Source organism: Panulirus ornatus, chromosome 23, assembly GCF_036320965.1.
Source record: "Panulirus ornatus isolate Po-2019 chromosome 23, ASM3632096v1, whole genome shotgun sequence".
In the NCBI taxonomy this organism is placed as follows: domain Eukaryota; kingdom Metazoa; phylum Arthropoda; class Malacostraca; order Decapoda; family Palinuridae; genus Panulirus; species Panulirus ornatus.
The window spans coordinates 6,208,086-6,229,251 of NC_092246.1; the positions used below are offsets into that span (position 1 = coordinate 6,208,086).

Consider the following 21,166-nt stretch of genomic DNA (forward strand, 5'->3'; position numbering starts at 1 on the left):
CGGGGGGCTGGAAATCCTCCCCTCTTTTTTTTTTTTTTTTTCCAAAAGAAGGAACAGAGAAGAGGGCCAGGTGAGGATTATTCCCTCAAAGGCCCAGTCCTCTGTTCTTAACGCTACCTCACCAATGCAGGAAATGGCGAATAGTTTGAAAGAAAAGAAAAAAAAATATATATATATTTATTTTATTTATTTTGCTTTGTTGCTGTCTCCCGCGTATGCGAGGTAGCGCAAGGAAACAGACGAAAGAAATAGCCCAACCCACCCCCATACACATGTATATACATACAAGTCCACACATGCAAAAATACATACCTATACATCTCAATGTACACATATATATACACACACAGACACATACATATATGCCCATGCACACAATTCACACTGTCTGCCTTTATTCATTTCCATCGCCACCTCACCACACATGGAATATGTTTTAGATATCTGGGAGTGGATCTGGCAGCGGATGGAACCATGGAAGCGGAAGTGGATCATAGGGTGGGGGAGGGGGCGAAAATTCTGGGAGCCTTGAAGAATGTGTGGAAGTCGAGAACATTATCTCGGAAAGCAAAAATGGCTATGTTTGAAGGAATAGTGGTTCCAACAATGTTGTATGGTTGCGAGGCGTGGACTATGGATAGAGTTATGCGCAGGAGGATGGATGTGCTGGAAATGAGATGTTTGAGGACAATGTGTGGTGTGAGGTGGTTTGATCGAGTAAGTAACGTAAGGGTAAGAGAGATGTGTGGAAATAAAAAGAGCGTGGTTGAGAGAGCAGAAGAGGGTGTTTTGAAATGGTTTGGTCACATGGAGAGAATGAGTGAGGAAAGATTGACCAAGAGGATATATGTGTCGGAGGTGGAGGGAACGAGGAGAAGAGGGAGACCAAATTGGAGGTGGAAAGATGGAGTGAAAAAGATTTTGTGTGATCGGGGCCTGAACATGCAGGAGGGTGAAAGGAGGGCAAAGAATAGAGTGAATTGGAGCGATGTGGTATACCGGGGTTGACGTGCTGTCAATGGATTGAATCAAGGCATGTGTATGGGGGTGGGTTGGGCCATTTCTTTCGTCTGTTTCCTTGCGCTACCTCGCAAACACGGGAGACAGCGGCAAAAAAAAAAAATATATATATATATATATATATATCAGTTTTTCGCATCCTGGGAAGGCCACAAAAATTGGTTCTGCAGAAAAAGGTTCAAGCATGTATGACAGATCTTATAATAAATCATCATTGGAAGAAAGAAGGCCTTCAGGAAAAATCCTTTGATAACTTTGAATCTTATCCTATAGAAATGTTTGCATATCTAACTGCAACCAAAGAACTACTTCCTTTTTATTTGAACATTCTGTTGTTTTATAGGCTATGGGTGTCACTGTCTACAGTTTTCTTCCTGCTTGAGTACATTATACTCACAGTCTGAAAGATAAGCTATACTGAAAAATAAAATTCCCCTTGTTGCAAATCTAGTAAAGTAATATTTTTCACTTATCTCTCTTGGAATATATTTTCTCATACTTGGCAAGTAAGGCAGCTGATTTTCTTGCAAACATCACAGTGGAATGAGTTGACATTATCTTCAAACTGACAGAAGCCAGGGCAGTCAGGTGTCTTACAGTGAAACACATTCTGCATGGTTCCCTCAGCCTGCTTGACAGACTTGGTCAGATGTTTGTCGTACTCCTGTGGTGTAACCAGCTGCAGCCAAATGTCTTGATATTAGTAACTCTTTAACACATGACATTCGTTGTTTATATGATATAATGTATTACCAGCATCTAACTAATGATTACATATTCAAGTTCTTAGACAAGGTGAAACATTAAAATAATTTTGACTTACAGCTTTGATTTCTCTGTCTTGTAGAGAGGAGTCACAAGAGTACTGGTTGTCTCTGTATGGGCACTTTACATCTGCCGTGTCAGAATATTTAACTGCATTGGCCAGGCAATCCCTGAATGAAAAATGGAAATTAAAATTAACTACTACTGAATGAAAACAAAATCTACAAATTCAGCCACATATACAGGTACACCACCAATTTTGCAGCACTCTTGGTTCCAAAGTGTTGCCAGATCAACCATTTTGCCGAACCAACTATGGTCACGCAATAATAATTCAACACACCTCTAAGCCACTAATTATACATCTCCCATGTGTCTAAAGTATACCATGGACTGTTAGAAATTTAAATTAAATATTAAATGTAAATTAAATAAATGAATGAAATACAGGTACTTATAAACCTGCTCAAGACTGAGGTGTTCATCAGCTACGAGATTCGCAAATTTGTCCACATACTCAGCAGCTCCTTTGTGGTTTGCAGACCGCTTTTCTCCACACACTTTATTCATGGAAATTCCATGACACATCTTAAATCTTTGAAGCCATCCTTCATTACAGTCACGCTCATGTTGTAATTTAAGTTCTTTATGGAACAACTTAGCCTGGTCCATTACAAAGCTACCTGACAAGTCCACTCCATCACTCCGACACTGTCAAAACCATTCCATCATCACTCGATCGTGCTCAGTACTCTTTCCATCTTTCATAGTTTTACTAATCGTCATTTGCTTCTTGAATCGCTGTCTATATAGAATTTCAATATTTTCTTCCTTTGCTCCTTTATATCACAAACAGTTGATGAACCAATACCGCAGATGTCACACAGCTTACCCATCGAAACACCATGGTCCATTTTTTCAACAGTTCTACTTCATCTTGGATCAGTATAGACTAGTGTTTACATTTGACACCACAACAGACACTCATATGTCTTAAAGCCATAGCTAGGGTTAAATTTAAGCAAAATAAGCGAAGAATTTCACAGAACTGCAGTACCACCACCAACATATCCAGTGTAAAGAATGTAAATAAGCACGACCTACACACAACACAATCTGTGGCCACCCAGTAAACTAGTCTGGTGGCTGCGGTAATTTCAAGTTCCCTCATGTAATTTTGTCCAGACTAAAGGAGGTGCCAATCCATCACTTGCCAGAAATTCAGTGGTGTACCTGTATGAGAAATTATCTAAGACAGAAAATTCATTTTGATTTAAGAGCCTTGTTGCATTGACATTCTTAGCTGCAGATATACAATCCTTTGTAACCTGTTGTGATTTAGCAGCTAGATATCTGCTGGCTGGAAATCTTATAACCGGAACAAGGTGCTCTTTCCCTTTCCCAAGTGAATGGCTTAAGTACCTTTCAAACATCGTGGAAACAATCATAAAGCTAACTAGTGAGCTAATACACTGGCCTGAAAGAGTAGCTGACCTTCCTTTCAACAGAAAGGTAAATACAATTTTCATGTACAATATGAAACATTAGAAAAGACAATACAGGAAATTCTGTAAGCAAGTTATGCAAATATATAAAACAAAGTAGCTAGATATGGAATAAAAAGCCTGCTCATTTCAAAAATGATTTTCTCTACTCGACACTATTAAACAGCAAGCCAATCAGTATAATGTAAAGTGAGCACAAACTCTGCATGTTGGACAGCCTCTACAACATCCTGAAAAAAAAAAAACCTATTCCACAATGGTAGTCGGATACAGTCTGTAGTTTTCTCCATAAACTGGTTAGAATTAAAACTGCATCAGTTAGAAAAATTATATATCTAACCCTTCTAGAAAGCAGGCTTATCAACTAATACTAAATGAAAAACAAAAGGTCTTCTTCTAAAGGAAATATTCAAAGTGTCAGATAAGTGGCAAATTCATGCAACCACTATAATAGAGATTGTACTATATTACTAATGACAAATGTAAATAAGGAGAGAAGACCATGTAACAGTTAGTATGCTTAATGTCTGAGGCAAGAGGGTTTGCCAAACAGCTTACTTAATTGAAAAATATGGCCAAAACTGACCAACTACTTTTTCTAAATGGGAGGAAGTCATGTGCAGAAATGTCTATAAATAAAGTTAATATCCACCCTTGTCAGGAAATCTAGCAGCTCAAGGAAACACTAGCTCCCAGCAGTTGCAATGTACAAAAAAAGGTATCTCAACCATGTGCTATTCTATTTTCACAAAAAAGTTAATCATCATGAAGCAACATTTACTTGGAGAAAAGGTCTGCAACCTGAAATGGTACTTTTTTTCTCCTGGAATCTGCACTAAACCTGGACACCGGCAGGTTTTCAAAATGTCTGAGTTTTGTACCATGTATCTTGACTTTGACAGATTTGATGTGAACTGAACTTCATCTTCTTCCTGGCCAGATATTACAACATATCATATGATGTACTTTTTCAAAAGCATTTGTCTCATCCATTCCATGATTTAACTTTTTTATCCAAGCTTTGGTTAACGAGACATGAATTAGTTGCAATTACCGATTTTCTCCCACTGACTGGATAGCACAAGCTAAAATTGAGTTTCCTAGACTTATTTGTCAATAAAAGTCAGGTATAATTCATATTCCAACTCTTACATACTTAGAGCACTGGAAAATGTGATGTTTATAAAAGTTTATAATTGTGTTCCTGTCATTTACAGTTATCAGACAGTGACAAATGCGCATCACAGGTAGGGAAAATGGAAAGTGACTCAAACATCTTAAGTAATTCTTTTGTCTATCTATCTATATCTCTGATGCCTGTTCCCTCTGGAAACTCCCTCAAGAGACGGCCATGACAAAAGTCTCCATAACAGGTGAATTCAAGTGCACTGGAATTCTTTTTCTCAATAATCAGATACCATCCTATGGAATGATTCCATCTCATCCATCAGCAATTACAAGGAAAATATAGTGACAATGTTGCATTTACAAGGTCACCTGTATGAAGTAGAGGAAGGTCTATTTCATCGTCATTCGCAATAACACCCTTGTCCATGTGCAACCACACCTTTGTTAATTTTACATCAATATTAATTTCTCTGCCACTATTTGACTTATAGTCAAGCAACAGCATATACTTGAAGAGAAGTATACTGGTCCATGCTTTAGCAATCAAAAGAAGATAAGTCTGACTTACACTTAATGCCTTAGAGGCAAACTTTCAAACAGGGTATTGTCTACGTTCATTAATCTACCAGTCAGACTTCCATTCTGTTTATGAGACACCCATTCCTATAAGTCTTATTTTCAAAACCTTCAGCACTCACCTGCAGAAAGTGTGAAGACAGTCTCGCAGTACTACACCTTGCCCAATATTTACATCCAAGAAACAGATGCAACATTCAAATGGGTCTGGATTGGGTACACAGCCCTGGCGTTCTAATGCAGACATCACTGCACCAATGCCAGGAGTCTAAAAAAAGAAAATCGATTATATACTTTTTTCTTGTGTATGTATGAAGAAGAAAATGCTTTTTGGGAGATGAATAAGTGCTTTGGCAGTTTTGATGCAAGTGATCAAATCTCAAAGGTACAAAATTTGAATGAGTGAATGGTTAATGTGACAACAAAGGTTACAATTGGGAAGCATAAAGGGAAATACATATGTATACTTGCATGATAGGCATTGGAAGTCGATGGGAATTATTGCATTATATGGGAAGCAAAAGGCATATAAAGGAGAGACTCTTGTATCCAAATGTGTTAAGAGTGGCAGCTGTTGGGATTCTGATTTCTTCTCGGTTGAAGGCAAGTGTGAAAGTTTGTACTGGCATTAGGAAAAGAGGATATAACAAGGGAGGGAAGAGACAGGTGAAAATGGGTAAGCTTGGAAAAGAGGCTTGAGTGTAGAGATACCAGAAGAAATTGCATGAAGAATGGCATAAGGTGGGAGTAAACGAAATTAGGGGATTGCATGAGGGATGGAAGGTATTTAAGGAAACACAGCTTACATGCATGAGTGAAGTGTGTGGTAAGCAGAAGGTGGGATGTGGGTATTTGAGAAAAGGTAGTGAGCGATGGAATGCACAAGTTACATTGCTAGCAAAAGCAAAACGAAAGGTGCATGGGTGATATCTGCAAGGAACGAATGCGAGTAACTGGGAGATATATAAAAGAAAGTGGAAGGAGGTCAAAAGGAAGGTGCAAAGGCTGAAAAAGAGGGAAAATGAGAGATGGGATGAGAGAGTACTGGCAAACTTGAGGCAAAATGGACAAATGCTTTGAAGGAATTGAATACCATATGCAGAGGAAGAGAACCAATGGGAACAGACGGGGAAGTGTTAACAGGCAAAGAAGAGGTACAGAAGAGATGGAATCATTACGTTGAAGGACTGATAAAGGATAAGGTGCTAGATATGGGGTGTCTGGGAAGTGGAGGTACGTGGAGCAAGATCAATGTGAATTGTTTGAAGAAAAGCAAAGTGATAAAAGCCTTGTGTAAGATGTCTGACAAAGCAGTTAAAATGAGTGGGATTGGAGTTTAAATTCTAAAGGAAGAAGATAAGTTGTTGATAGGTTACATACAGTAAGTATGGCTCAAGGTGAGGTGCCTGAGGACTGGTGGAATATTCGTACAGTGCCATCATGTAAAAGAAAGGACAAAAGTAAACGCTCGAATTACAGAGGTACAAAGCTGTTGAGTATACCTGGTAATTTGTAAGTATTCTTGGCGAGTTGTATGGAAGACTGGTGATTGTGAGGTTGACGGCATACACAAAATACTAAACTGAGGAGGAACAATGTGACTTCAGTGAAGCTAGAGGATATGTGAACCAGGTGTTTGCTTTGAAAAATATGTGTGAGAAAGACTTAAGAGAATGAGAGGGTTTTACAATGGCATTTATGGTTCTGGAGAAAGTGTATGATGGGGCTGATATAAATGCTTTGCGGAAGGTGCTACTGATATATAGTATGAGAAGAAAGTTACTAGAAGCAGTGAGGACATTTTATCAGAAAAGTGAGACATGTGTGCAAGCAGGAGGGTAAGAGATATCAATAGTTCCAGGTGAAGATGAGTTTGCATTAAGGGTGTGTGATGACTAATACTTTTTAATCTATTTAAGAAAGGGGTGGTGAAGATGATAAATGCAAGGGTATTGGAAGGAAGAGCAGGTTCATTTATATTAGTAGCATCTTCCACAATGGATCTCTGTCAACCCGATCATACAATGCTGGGGACAGGAAGTCCTGGGAGGTGGGTCAGTCGCTGTTTGCAGATGACATGGCTCTGATGACAGATCCAAAGTGAGAAACTGCAGGAGACTGTGCCTGAGTTTGAGAGAGTGAGTGGAAGGAGGAAGTTGAAAGATAATATGAACTGAAGAGAATTTATGAGATTTCACAAAGGAGAGAGATATGTTGGTTTGAGTGTGAGTGTGAATGGGAAGAACTTGGAGGAAGTGGAGTATTTTAGATATATGGGAGTGGTCATGGTCATGGATAGAACCACAGAAGTGAAAGTGAACCAAAGGGTAAAGGAAGAGGCAGAGGTCATGGATACAATAAAGAATGTATGGAAAGAGAGGTCACTGTCTGTGAACAGTAAGCCATTAATGGAAAAGTATAGAGGAGGGAAGAGTTGTCAGAAATGAAATATTTGAGGACACTCATGCACATTCCTAGAGCAAATTTCTCTTGTCACTCCATATCATGAGATTCAATGGAAAACCAACCTTGTCAGAAGTCCTTGCAGCTTGTGGGTGCACAGTGCCAGGTCTTTCAGTAGCACATGCTTCACAACCTGGCCTAGCCCATTTGTTGACTAATGTGCATCTCGGACATACCCATCCATGTGCCTTGGTGGATGATAAAAGATCTGTATCATCCTCTTGTTTCTCTGATGACTGATTATTAGCAGAATCCTTATTTTCTACATATTTCTGTAGCTGGTGTGACTGCATTTGTGGATGTCTTGACAGTTGCTGGGGTTGAGATGGTTGGTTCTGCTGTGATTGTTTTGACTGTTGCTTAGGTTGTCTTAATTGTTTTAGAGACTGGGGTGACTGATGAATTAATTGTGATGACTGATGCTGTGATGATTGGTGCAATTGAAATTGTAATGTCTGGGATGAGTGTTGTTGCAATGATTGTGAAGTTGGTCTTAACTGCTGATGTTGATGGGATGACTTTAATGATTCTGATGACCCTTGCTGTGACTGCTGATCAGATTGTGATGACTGCTGTGACTGTAGCTGTGATGATATGGACTGTATATGACTGGATGAAGGAAGACGTGTTTGTTGTTGAAGTGTACACTGAAGAGAATGTGACTCCATTTGGCAGTCCTCATCAACAGATGTTTCTGTTAACAGCTGTGACTGCACACTGGTTTGGTCTGAAGGATGACTTTGAGAGAGTTCTTTTGATATACCTTCACAAATGTTTAATGCCTGAGATTTTTGAGGGATGGAAAGTTGTTGAACAGGTGACTGTTGTTGCTGCTGATATTTAGTTTGTTGCTGCAGGTGTACATGTTTTTCTTCTTGTTTTTGCTCCTGCTGATTATTAGGTGTAATCTCATGATGCAGATTTTGTTGTTGGTTTAAATATTTTTTGTTATGTATTTCCTGCTGTTGGCATACACTTTCAGTAGAATCAGATGTAAGTTTCTCTACTGAGTGAGGCTCTCCTGACTTGTGATCATATTGACAGTATTTCTGACCAACCTTTTGATCATCAATTATCTGACCTGTCGATGTAGAGTTAGTGTGATGGGTAGAAACTTCCTTACTCTGTGTGCTGTGAAGAGTATCTGTCTGACTAGAAATAACAGCTGAAGCACTGAATTCACGAAATGCACTTAAAGGCTGTGGTAGTGAGTATTTATTCTCTGCTTGTACTGATACTGAATTATCTTTTTCATTTACTAGCATATCAATCTTTTTATCTTTTTCTGAAATATATGCAAGATGCATATTTTTTTGAATGTCTCTTTTATTGGGAGTGACATTCTGATACATTTCATCATCTTCTTCTAGGGTATCTTCATCATCAGTGCTTTCCTCTTCACCATTATCACTATCATCCATGTCAACACTAATCTCATATTTCTTGGTATCTGGATTATAAAATCTGTATTCTACATTTCCTTCTGAATCATAGACTTGGAGGTACCTTGGGGCTCTATATTCAGAATAACAACCTCTAGAAATTTCAGCACTGCTTCCTCTTGCAGTGATAGTCTTGGGAAGACTCTGTGCTTGTGCCTGGGGTTCTGACTCTGGTGCCACTAAATAGAGAAAAATAGGACAGCCCTCTGTTGTAACCTTGTGGTGCTCCAAGGTATGACTATCATCATCTGCCAAGCGTCTTCCCAGGATCCAACGTTGTACCTCTGGTGGGAATCCAAAGTCTTGGCAAACCTGGAGATAAGAAATTAACTCTGCATGAAAAAAGCAAACATTGCATTATGCATACTTTTGGTGACACTATTTCTTTTTATAATGTTTGGTGAGATGGCATGGACAACTGAAGCCCTTATCAAGTCCATTTTATTAATGATATATATTATATTCATCTATTATACTTAATCGCTGTTTCCCACATTAGCGAGGCAGCACAAGGAAATAGATGAAGAATGTCCTAACCTCTCATTATATCTTTTTTTTATTATACTTTGTCGCTGTCTACCACGTTAGTGAGAGAGCGTAAGGAAACAGACAAAAGAATGGCCCAACCCACTCATATACACGCCCACACACGCACGTATACATACCTATACATTTTAACGTATACATACATATACATACACAGACATATACATATACACATGTACATATTAATACTTGCTGCCTTCATCCATTCCCATTGCCACCCCACCACACATGAATTGGTACCCCCTTCCCCCCACGCGTGTGCAAGGTAGCGCTAGGAAAAGACAACAAAGGCCACATTCGTTCACATTCAGTCTCTAGCTGTCATGTGCAATGCACCAAAACCACACCTCCATTTCCACATCCAGGCCCCACAAAACTTTCCATTATTTACACCAGACGCTTCACATGCCCTGGTTCAATCCATTGACAGCACGTCAACCCCAGTATAACACATCATTCCAATTCACTCTATTCCTTGCATGCCTTTCACCCTCCTGTATGTTCAGGCCCTGATTGCTCAAAATATTTTTCACTTCATCCTTCCACCTTGAATTTGGTCTCCCACTTGTCCTCGTTCCCTCCACCTCTGACACATATATTCTCTTTGTCAATCTTTCCTCACTCATTCTCTCCATGTGGCCTCGCAACCCTATAACACTGTTGGAACCACTGTGTCTAATAACCTAGCTCTTATTCACATTTACACTCAGCTTTCTTCTTTCACACACTTTACCAAACTCAGTCACCAGCTTCTGCAGTTTCTCACTCGAATCAGCCACCAGCACTGTATCATCAGCGAACAACAGCTGACTCACTTCCCAAGCCCTCTCATCCACAATAGACTGCATACTTGCCCCTCTCTCCAAAACTCTTGCATTCACCTCCCTAACAACTCCAACCATATGCAAATCAAACAACCATAGAGACGTCATGCATCCCAGCCGCAAACCAACATTCACTGAGAACCAATCACTTTCCTCTCTTCCTACTCGTCGACATGCCTTACATCCTCAATGAAAACTTTTCACTGCTTCTAGCAACTTGCCTCCCACACCATATACTCTTAATACCTTCCACAGAGCATCTCTATCAACTCTATCATATGCCTTCTCCAGAGCCATAAATGCTACATACAAAGCCATTTGTTTTTCTAAGTATTTCTCACATACATTCTTCGAAGCAAACACCTGATCCACACATCCTCTACCACTCCTGAAACCACACTGCTCTTCCCCAGTCTGATGCTCTGTACATGCCTTCACCCTCTCGATCAATATCCTCTCATATGATTTCCCAGTAATACTCAACAAAGTTATACCTCTGTAATTTGAACACTCACCTTTATCCCCTTTGCCTTTGTACAATGGAACTATGTATGCATTCCGCCAATCCTTAGGCACGTCACCATGAGCCATACATACACTGAATATCCTCACCAACCAGTCAACAACACAGTCACCCCATTTTTGAATACATTTCACTGCAATACCATCCACCCGCTTCCTTGCTGGCTTTCATCTTCCGCAAAGCTTTCACTACCTCTTCTCCGTTTATATATTATCTATTTATTTATTATACTTTGTCGCTGTCTCCCGTGTTAGCGAGGTAGCACAAGGAAACAGACGAAAGAATGGCCCAACCCATCCACATACACATGTATATACATTATGTACACACATGCACATATACATACCTATACATCTCAATGTATAGATATATATAGACATACAGACATATACATATATACACATGTACATAATTCATACCGTCTGCCCTTATTCTTTCCTGTCATCACCCCGCCACATGATGAAATACTAGGGAAAGACAACAAAGGCCACATTCGTTCACACTCAGTCTCTAGCTGTCATGTATAATGCACCAAAACCACACCTCCATTTCCACATCCAGGCCCCACAGAACTTTCCATGGTTTACAGTTGCAATTGACAGTCTTAAAGACAGAGCAGAGAACAGGAAGATACAGTAAGAGCCAGAGGGTAAGACATGAATAAGTTGCTTTCTAAAGACTTATAACAGTTAAACAGGATTAAGAGATGCAAACAAACTAGCACATCAGGAAAAATTTGGTATGGTTTTCATTGATAAGAAAGACCAAAGGAGGAGCTAGAAGAATGAAAAGAAAAACCTACAAGGTCGAGAACAGAAGAAATATAGAAAAACCACAGACAAAGACACCCACAGTACTGATAGTAAGAGACCAGGCATATGAAACAGGAAAGTAGGTGCGAAAGAAACATACAGAAATGTACGTGGATGAGTTGTAAATGGCAAAAAACTGGAGTTTAGATATTTCATTTTTTCTCTTTACCAAATACTGTTCCTCTCTTTCTGCCTTCCCTCCCTCGATCAAAGAGTTTAACATGCTTAAATAAAGTAACTACAATAAGTGAAAATGCATCAAACAAACACAGATATTGACTTTTAATAAGAAAACCATAATTCACCAAGAGCTGTACAAAAAGAAGGAACTGATGAGTATTCAGGGGCAAACTGGCACCAAGAGCCAGTTAACTTTAACCAGTGAAGGTTCTTGGCTGGAAAGAAAGCTCCTAATTATACCTCTACAAGAGAATATTTTTTGCTTATAAGTAAATGACTCCTTACCTTCTTTCTTAGTTCTCCAACAGTCATAGATTTTGTCACAGTAAATGTAATAGGGCCTTGATGACTGTTTTTATCCTCAACATACATCTTCACACTGAAAGTAAAGAAATATTCACCTAAATCTCACAGAAAAAACATTGCTTAGACTGCCTAATAATCCTTTCTCATCCTATATCCCACAAAAATTTGTTGAAATCCCCAATAACACACTTTTGCTTCTACATTATTTTTGCGAGTCCATGTAAATGTAATGGCATGTTTAGATCAATAATAAAATTTCCTGTAATGCACAAACAAAGCTCCTTTGTGTAACAGGAAGGTACTGCATTAACTGCATGTAACTTATTGTTTTCACTTGCACCTCAACAAATATAATATAATAAAAAATGTGGATAATGTAATTCTTTTAAAAATAAGTACATAGGCAATTGAAATTTTATCTCATCAAGTATACAGAAATGAAAACAAAAATAGCACTTACTTGAAAGGTATTACTGTTTCACTAAGATCCTTCATATAAATTGAAGGTCCATCAGGTAGTTTACTTATAGTGTCTGATTTAACTTCACGTCTTGCTGGATCAACGCGAGTGTCCCTTCTGTTAGCAGTGGGAGAATTAGCATCCTTGATAATCTCCTCTTTATCCTCAGCATTGGTGTAAAGTTCTTCAGTGGCTGATACTATCTGAGTATTATTTTGAGCAACAGCTGAAGCTGATAACTGTTCCGGTGCTGGAGAGAGAAATACAGATTCGGAAGTTACTGTGTCATTTAATGAGTCATTTGATGTAACATTTGTGTTGGGAGACTCTGCCTGAACAGTTTGTTCAATACCATCCATGTCAGTAAGTTCTAATATATGACTGTGCTCACTTAAACTCATTTCTTCATTGTCAAACATCTCTGAAGCATCATAGAAACATTCTGACATATTACTGGTTGGGGTTTGAATTCCACACAGGTCAAGATTTTTTTCTGTGGTAGCAATCTGCTTATCTTCAAGCAATGTAGCTGGAGCAGCAGGGTGCTCAGATGAAGTTGTGATAACATCACCATACACTTCATTTTGGGGGCTGCGTGTAACAGAGCATGATACCCTCAGCTCAGCCAGTTCTTGAGCTAGCTGAGCAGCCTGAGTATGGTTCCCACGAGAGATAGCACCTTCTAGACGTTTAAGAAGTCGATTGATGTTCAGTGTGTCGGTCTGACCCAAAGTTGGCTCATCAACTCTTAAGGTTGCTGCAGAGAGAATCCTATGTTGAAATAATCATAATAATAATAAATTTCATATGACCATTCACTACATAAACAATTCATCACTTTAAATAAAAGTTATCACCACACATTACTCTTGGACTCATTATATCTAGAATTATGTAAAGGTATCAAAAAATAGTAACCATATAAAGTAATTTACAGTACCTATTCAAATATCACAATAATTATAAGTATACTGAATATCATAAACAGTATACAGCATGCCTTCATATGTTAGTGTTACCTGATTTCTCTCGTTCACTATACATCTCAGTACAGCAGTGGTTCCCAACCTTTTTCCATGAGGACCAATTTCAACTTCAAAGTTATTGCAACCCCACCCTGAGATAAAACACCTTAATCATGATCAAGTATTCATTAAAAACAGAAAACTAGGGTAATTAAAGGAACTGGGGTTACTGGAGTTAGATAATGCAACTTGATATAGAAATACATCTTGAGATTATCAAAAATACTTCACACACATATATTTTCAAAATGTATAAAAACAAAGCTTGGCAACCCCACCTGGGGTTGCTACCCAGGGTTAGGAACTCCTGCAGTACAATATTAGAAATACATCTTGGTTTCAAGATATCAAACACTAATTTATAAGGTCCTGTATGTAATAAGTTATTGATCTACAAAATAATGAAACGAAAATGCCAAAAAAATCTGAACAGAATTTCAGATTAAGTCTGAGTCACATAATGAACATAGAGTCCTGCATGAAAAACTGTTTCTCTCTGGAGCAGTGTCCTTCAAGCTGTGAGAGATCCTCTAAGAAGGATCAGAAACCTCTAAACTCTGCCTTCTGATGAGATTTACACCTCTCATCCCCTACTACCATGTTTCAATACTTGCAGCCTTACACTTGGTCCAGAGCCCCCTCTGTCAATCAGCAACCTCCACTCAGCAATGATTTCATCATCCTTCTAAGTGGCTCATCGGTCACACCAGTCACCTCATAATATTTGGAAAAAGGACATTACCTTGATGGTGGTTACTATCCACTAGTTTTTCAAAGGAAAGGGGAAGGTCATGTGGGAAACAACAACCAGAAAATTGCTCACAGGACAATACCCCAGATAGAAATAGTTTTTCATTCTTTAAAACTTGCCTTTCTCTTCAGGGTTAGCCTGTCCCATGAGCTGTAAAAGCATATCAACATGGAGGAGAGGAGGATTAGAGAAGAACATTATAACCAAAGGAAAACTATAGCAAAACAGTTACCTTAAATGTATCCTCAGCACATTAGCAAACCTCTGTCTCAAAGGAGGCAAACTGAGTGCCATGCAAGGTTAATTCTCAACTTTAAGAAAGTTATCATTTAACAAAGGTGTTGAGGAATGCCAAAAACCTGATATTAACCTCTCTCAAGAAAAGGCTCCTCAGAATAGCCAGAGAGCAACCATCTTCTGACACCATGGGCTCAAACCTCTGAGTCAGGTTGAGCCAAAAAACTAGTCTTAATTCAAAATGAGATATACCTTGCTGAGAGGGTTTTTAGGCTTCTTAAATGAACAAACAGGGTATCACCCTTAACAGTCTCTAATAATCTCAGTGAACTCTCAGATTTAAGTGTGCAAAAAGCATGACATTCTTCCAAAAGATAATCAATATAGGGTAATTTGAATCTTTTTTTTTAGCACAAACCAGTCATCATGAAAATGTAAAAATCATTATAGCTCAATATTGCCATAAAAGCTATCAGAAAGAATTTTCAAGAGTAAGTATTGAGGCAAGGAAAATACCAGACAAGGAGCTTCTTAAAAAAAAAAAAAATGAATGTTCCAGAACAACTGAAACCTTCCCAGACTGACTAATGCTCTTTGGGTAAAAATGACATTATGGAGAAAGCCACTTGTTACACATTCCCCAGTTCAGGCTGTAAAAGTGTTGAGAAAATCCATACATGAGTTTCAAAATCCAGCATTTAGTGCTGAGGTCCTTAGCCTATGGTAACTTAAAGTATTAAATGAGGGGAACTGCAGAGCCAAAGTAGTTTCTGGCATCAAAATATCTCTAAACCACAAAAATACACTAGTTGGGAGAATAGTTGGAGAAGTAATTTTGTTTTTTCATTACAAAATCCACAATCAGGATATCTGTTAGAGTGTCCTTTTTTGAGCACTGGATGTCCATAAGCTGGTAACAGGGCATTTATTTTGTCTTGGTGGCAAAGAGCTCCACCTGAGGAACCATCCCAGAGAAAGTAACCAGTGATGTGTCTCTTCAACAGACATTTCTGTTGTCATGGAAACTAACTTGATAGAGTGCCATCCCATACAATGCTGACTATCTTAAAAACAGAACGCATGGAGACTAATTTTTGAAGAACCATGAAACCAGCCCTTCCTTTACACATACAGCAGATATACACAAAATGCCATATAGAATATAAGTACATGAAGGAAAATTCAAACTAATGCCAAAGTAATATACACCAGTCAGGCAAACATCAAATATAATGAAAACATATGAAGGTGATAAAGAAGCACATTACAGAACACATCCACAGCAATAATATAAATGACGGTTGACACAGATTTGTACCAGGTAAAAGTACATGACATGTATGGAACTCTAATGCAAGGGAAGAGAACAGACATTCTTTTTTTCTGGATTTGGCAAATGTGACAAAATAAACTATGAAGTATTATTAGAGAAAGTGGCAAAGTATAACATTAAAGGAAAACTAGGAAAGTGGGTTAAACAGTTCTAATATTCAGAGAGATGGCAAATGGAAACATATCTGACAATTCTAGATTCAATACTTTTTGTTATTATGATTCTGACGTGACACAGGAAATAAGCTTTAGGATTCTGTGTGCAAAAGTAACTTGAGAGCTGGCACTATCCCAAACCTGTCGCTGGAGTCCCTCATCAGGAGAACAGTAAAGGAGGTAAACTGTCTGTTGGCAAACATTAGAATAGCTTTCAATTATATAGATAAGTAAATATAAGCAAGCTGCTTATATCCTACACAAGGCCAAAACTAGATTCTACCTCTCAAGTTTGGTCACCATATATCTAAAGAAGCATAAAGTGTTAATAGAGAAAGTCCAGAAGTGGGCAACAAAGATGAAAAGAGAATTAAGAGAGCTGAATTACAGAAAAAGTGCCTGAAGCCTTAGATTTACTCACCATGGAAGAGAGGAGTAAGAAGTGACCTGATCACAACCTTTAAATCTTTAAACCTGATTGATGATGAAGAAAGTAAACAGTGCTTTGAAAGATGTAAGGATAGGACAACCAAAGAATATAACATTAAATCAAGCAAGAAATTGGTTAGAAAAGATGAAAAATATTACTTTTAAAGTATAGGGTTGTGGACAAATGGAATAAATTGGAAGAGGCTACGGTAAATGTGGACTGCATGTAGATGAAAAGACTGTACAATAGTAGAGAATGTTCGAGAGATGGGGCTCCATAAGTGTAAAACTCCCTACCCATACAATACAAACAGGTGATTACACATACACACACATACATACTCTTAGATCTAAGTTACTGACAATGCATCAGCATGGTCCAGCCCTGAGTCAGGCCTGCATGGGTTTAAATTCTGGGCATAGCAGTTGGCATTCACCCAATCCAGGTGTTCATCCTCCCATCAGGGTTGGAGTCACCTGGGTTACTATGTTAGGAATGGATGTGTGTGTGCATGCATACATACGGAAGAATAAAGACATAGTACATATAAAGAAGACTGAGACAAAATGAGTGTAAAACTTTCTTCTAGTAACACACAACTTGCAGTGTTGCAGATAAGTGTTCCTAACCATGATGCATTCATGGGCAAGCCAGGGTAGAGCGCATAGGTGAAGAGAGTGGTGAGAGTAAGTGTGCTTGGGAAGGAGACTTCTGTGAGGAAGTACCAGGAGAGACTGAGTTCAGAATGGAAAAAGGTGAGAACAAAGGAAGTAAGGGGAGTGGGGGAGGAATGGGATGTATTTAGGGAAGCTGTGATGGCTTGTGCAAAAGATGCTTGTGGCATGAGAAGTGTGGGAGGTGGGCAGATTAGAAAGGATAGTGAGTGGTGGGAAGAAGTAAGATTATTAGTGAAAGAGAAGAGAGAGACATTTGGACAATTTTTGCAAGGAAATAATGCAAATGAGTGGGAGATGTATAAAAGAAAGAGGCAGGAGGTCAAGAGAAAGGTGCAAGAGGCAAAAAAGAAGGCAAATGATAGTTGGGGTGAGAGAGTATAATTAAATTTTAGGGAGAATAAAAAGAGGTAGTCAAAGCTTTGCGGAAGATGAAAGCCGGCAAGGCAGCGGGTTTGGATGGTATTGCAGTGGAATTTATGAAAAATGGGGGTGACTGTATTGTTGACTGTTGGTAAGGATATTTAATGTATGTATGACTCTTGGTGAGGTGCCTGATGATTGGTGGAATGCATGCATAGTGCCATTGTACAAAGACAAAGGGGATAAAGTGAGTGCTCAAATTACAGAGGTATAAGTTTGTTGAGTATTCCTGGGAAATCATATGGGAGGGTATTGATTGAGAGGGTGAAGGCATGTACAGAGCATCAGATTGGGGAAGACCAGTGTGGTTTCAGAAATGGTAGAGGATGTGTGGATCAGGTGTTTGCTTTGAAGAATGTACGTGAGAAATACTTAGAAAAGCAAATGGATTTGTATGTAGCATTTATAAATCCAGAGGAGGCATATTTTAGAGTTGATAGAGATGCTTTGTGGAAGGTATTAAGAATATATGGTGTGGGAGGCGAGGCAAGTTGTTAGAAGCAGCGAGAAGTTTTTATCGAGCATGTAAGGCATGTGTGCGAGTGGGAAGAGAGGAAAGTGATTGGTTCTCAGTGAATGTCAGTTTGCGGCGGGGGTGTGTGATGTCTCCATGGTTGTTTAATTTGTTTATGGGTGGGGTATACTACATCATTCCAATTCAATCTATTCCTTGCACACCTTTCACCCTCCTGCATGTTCAGGCCCCAATTGCTCAAAATCTTTTTCACTCCATCCTTCCACCTCCAATTTAGTCTCCCTCTTCTTGTTCCCTCCACCTCTGACACATATATCCTCTTCGTCAATCTTTCCTCACTCATTCTTTCCATGTGACCAAACCATTTCAATACACCCTTTTCTGCTCTCTCAACCACACTCTTTTTATTACCCCACATCACTCTTACCCTTTATTACTTACTCAATTTAACCACCTCACACCACATGTTGTCCTCAAACATCTCCTTTCCAACATATCCACCCTCCTCCGCACAACCCTATCTATAGCCCATGCCTCGCAATCATATAACATTGTTGGAACCACCATCCCTTCAAACATACTCATTTTTGCCCTCCGAGATAATGTTCACACCTTCCACACATTCTTCAATGCTCCCAGAACATTTGCCCCCCTCTCCCACCCTGTGACTCACTTCTGCTTCCATGATTCCATCTGCTGCCAAATCCACTCCCAGATATCTAAAACACTTCACTTCCTCCAGTTTTTCTCCATTCAAACTTACCTTGATCCTGGTTTACCACATCGTTCCAATTCATTCTATTCCTTGCACCCCTTTCACCCTCCTGTATGTTCAGCCCCTGATCACTCAAAATCTTTTTCACTCCATCCTTCCACCTCCAGTTTGGTCTCCTGCCTCTCCTTCTTCTCTCCATCTCTGACACATATCTCCTCTTTATCAATCTTTCCTTACTCATTCTCTCCATGTGTCCAAACCATTTCAACATACCCTCTTCTGCTCTTTCAACCACACTCTTTTTATTACCACACATCTCTCTTACTCTTACATTACTTACTCGATCAAACCACCTCACACCACATATTGTCCTCAAATATTACATTTCCAACATAAGAAACATTCCAGATTTAGGCTGGAACCTGACTAATCATACCATAGAAGTGATCCTATGAGATATACACTAGTATACATTTGAGTAGGAGAGATGGTCAACAGGGATTATCAAATTATGTATCAACTGACAGATATGTAAAAGAGAGACTTTTGGATGTAAATGTGCTGAGAGGGGTAGCTGGTGGGATGTCTGAGCACTATCTTGTGGAGGCGAAGGTGAAAATTTCTAGAGATTTTCGAAAAAGAGGAATCAATGTCAGAGAGAAGAGAGTGGTGAGAGTAAGTGCTAATGGAAATGAGACTTGTGTAAAGAAATACCAGGAGAGATTGGGTGTAGAATGGCAGTAGGTGAGAGAGAGCAAATGAAGTGAGTGGAGTGGATGAAGAATAGAAGGTACTTAGGGAAGCAGTGCTGGCATGTGCAAGAGATGCATGTGGCATGTGAAAGATGGAAGATGGGCAGATTAGAAAGGGTATTGAGTGATGGAATGAAGAGGTAAAGTTGCTGGTGCAAGGGAAGGAGTGTAGGTGACTGGGAGATGTATAAGAGAAAGCAGGAGGAGGTCAAGAGAAAGGTGCAGAGTTAAAAAGAGGGCAAAGGAGAGTTGGGGCCAGATAGTGTCATTAAACTTTAAGAATAAAAAAAAGAGGCTAATAATATGCAAAAAACAAGAGAGCAAATGGAAACATTGATGAAGGGGGTAAAAGTAGAAGTAATAACAGATAGTGATGAAGTGAGGAGGAGATGGAGTGAATATTTTGAAGGATTGTTAAATGTGCAGTGGCAAAGACATAGATGGTATTCCAGCCAGTCAGCATTTGCAGGGTATAAGAGAGCAAGAAATGAGTATTGCAGGTTAAGAAAGAAGGAACAAAGAAACTTTGAAAAGAATATTGTGGATGAGGCAGGAAAAAGTCCAAAACTTTACCATAAGTTCATCAGGAGTCAGTTGTCAGTTAAATAGCAGCTAATTAGGCTCAGAGATTTAGAGGGGAGGATTGTTGAAGATAATGTAAGGATATGAGAGGAATTGAATAACATGTTCAAAGTTGTTTTCACTGAGAAAGACGCTGAAACCCCTAACACCAACGAAATGGAATGAGGCGGGGTTTCAGACAACATTGAGATATCTAGAAAAGACAGAGTACCAAAAGGTCTTGACCCATAAAAGGCTCATGGTCTATATCAAATTTTACCATGTGTGCTGAAGATGTGTGCAGATACACTTAATAAGCATCTTGAAATAAAGTCCAAAAATCACTAGAGAGGCAGAGTGCCAAGGAAAGTACCTGTAAATATGTATCCAGTGGAAAGGAGATAGAATAGGCACTGAACTCCAGACCAGTCTCACTGATAAGTCTGGCCTGTGGGTTTCTAGAAAAGATAATTAGAAAGCAAATGGATGACTTTTTACAAAGGGGAAATTACATAAATAAGAAACAGCACCATTTTAGGGAAAGGTCAAGTGCAACAACCCCTCCATTTTGTCTGTCTCAGACAAAAAGGATGGATGAGTGGTCTGTTCATATCTGGACTACCAGAAAGCATTTGACACTATACCACATGGGAGGCTAATATAAAATAAGTGGGAAACTCCTTCATTGGATATAACATTATCTCAGTGGAACAGATAAAAGGAAGCATGTCAGAGGAGCCTACTCCAAATGGATAGAGGAGACCAGAAGACCAGTAGAGTCCTATGGGGTTCTTTTCTGAGACCATTACTCCTCTTGATCTATGTAAATAATTTGCCAGAAGGTATGGACTCCTATCACAAAATGTTTGCAGAAGATGCAACAGTCATGATAGAAGTGAAAAGTGAGGAAGATTGCATCACATCACAAGGGAACCAAAACAAACTCCAAAGTTGGTCTGACATATACTGATGAAATTCAACCCATGCAAATGTAAAGTAATGAGAATGGGGCAAAGTAAAAGAAAGCCTCAGTATGATTATCATGTAGCAAGAAAAATGCTTCAAGATTCTGTGAGCGAGAAGGA

The 21,166-nt window shown here is 39.1% G+C and overlaps 1 protein-coding gene across 7 annotated transcripts in view; it reads right to left on the reverse strand.

The window, feature by feature from the left end:
- Positions 1-21,166, reverse strand: part of LOC139756742 (uncharacterized) — a 62,318-nt gene that overhangs the window by 4,905 nt on the left and 36,247 nt on the right. For all 7 annotated transcript variants that reach the window (XM_071676476.1, XM_071676474.1, XM_071676478.1 and 4 more), the window contains 6 exons: positions 12,551-13,307; positions 12,070-12,163; positions 7,523-9,211; positions 5,117-5,262; positions 1,844-1,955; positions 1,520-1,699 (listed from right to left, as the gene is read on the reverse strand). In XM_071676476.1, coding sequence (XP_071532577.1) covers positions 1,520-1,699; positions 1,844-1,955; positions 5,117-5,262; positions 7,523-9,211; positions 12,070-12,163; positions 12,551-13,307 — 2,978 coding nt within the window. The remainder of the gene's footprint in view (positions 1-1,519; positions 1,700-1,843; positions 1,956-5,116; positions 5,263-7,522; positions 9,212-12,069; positions 12,164-12,550; positions 13,308-21,166) is intronic.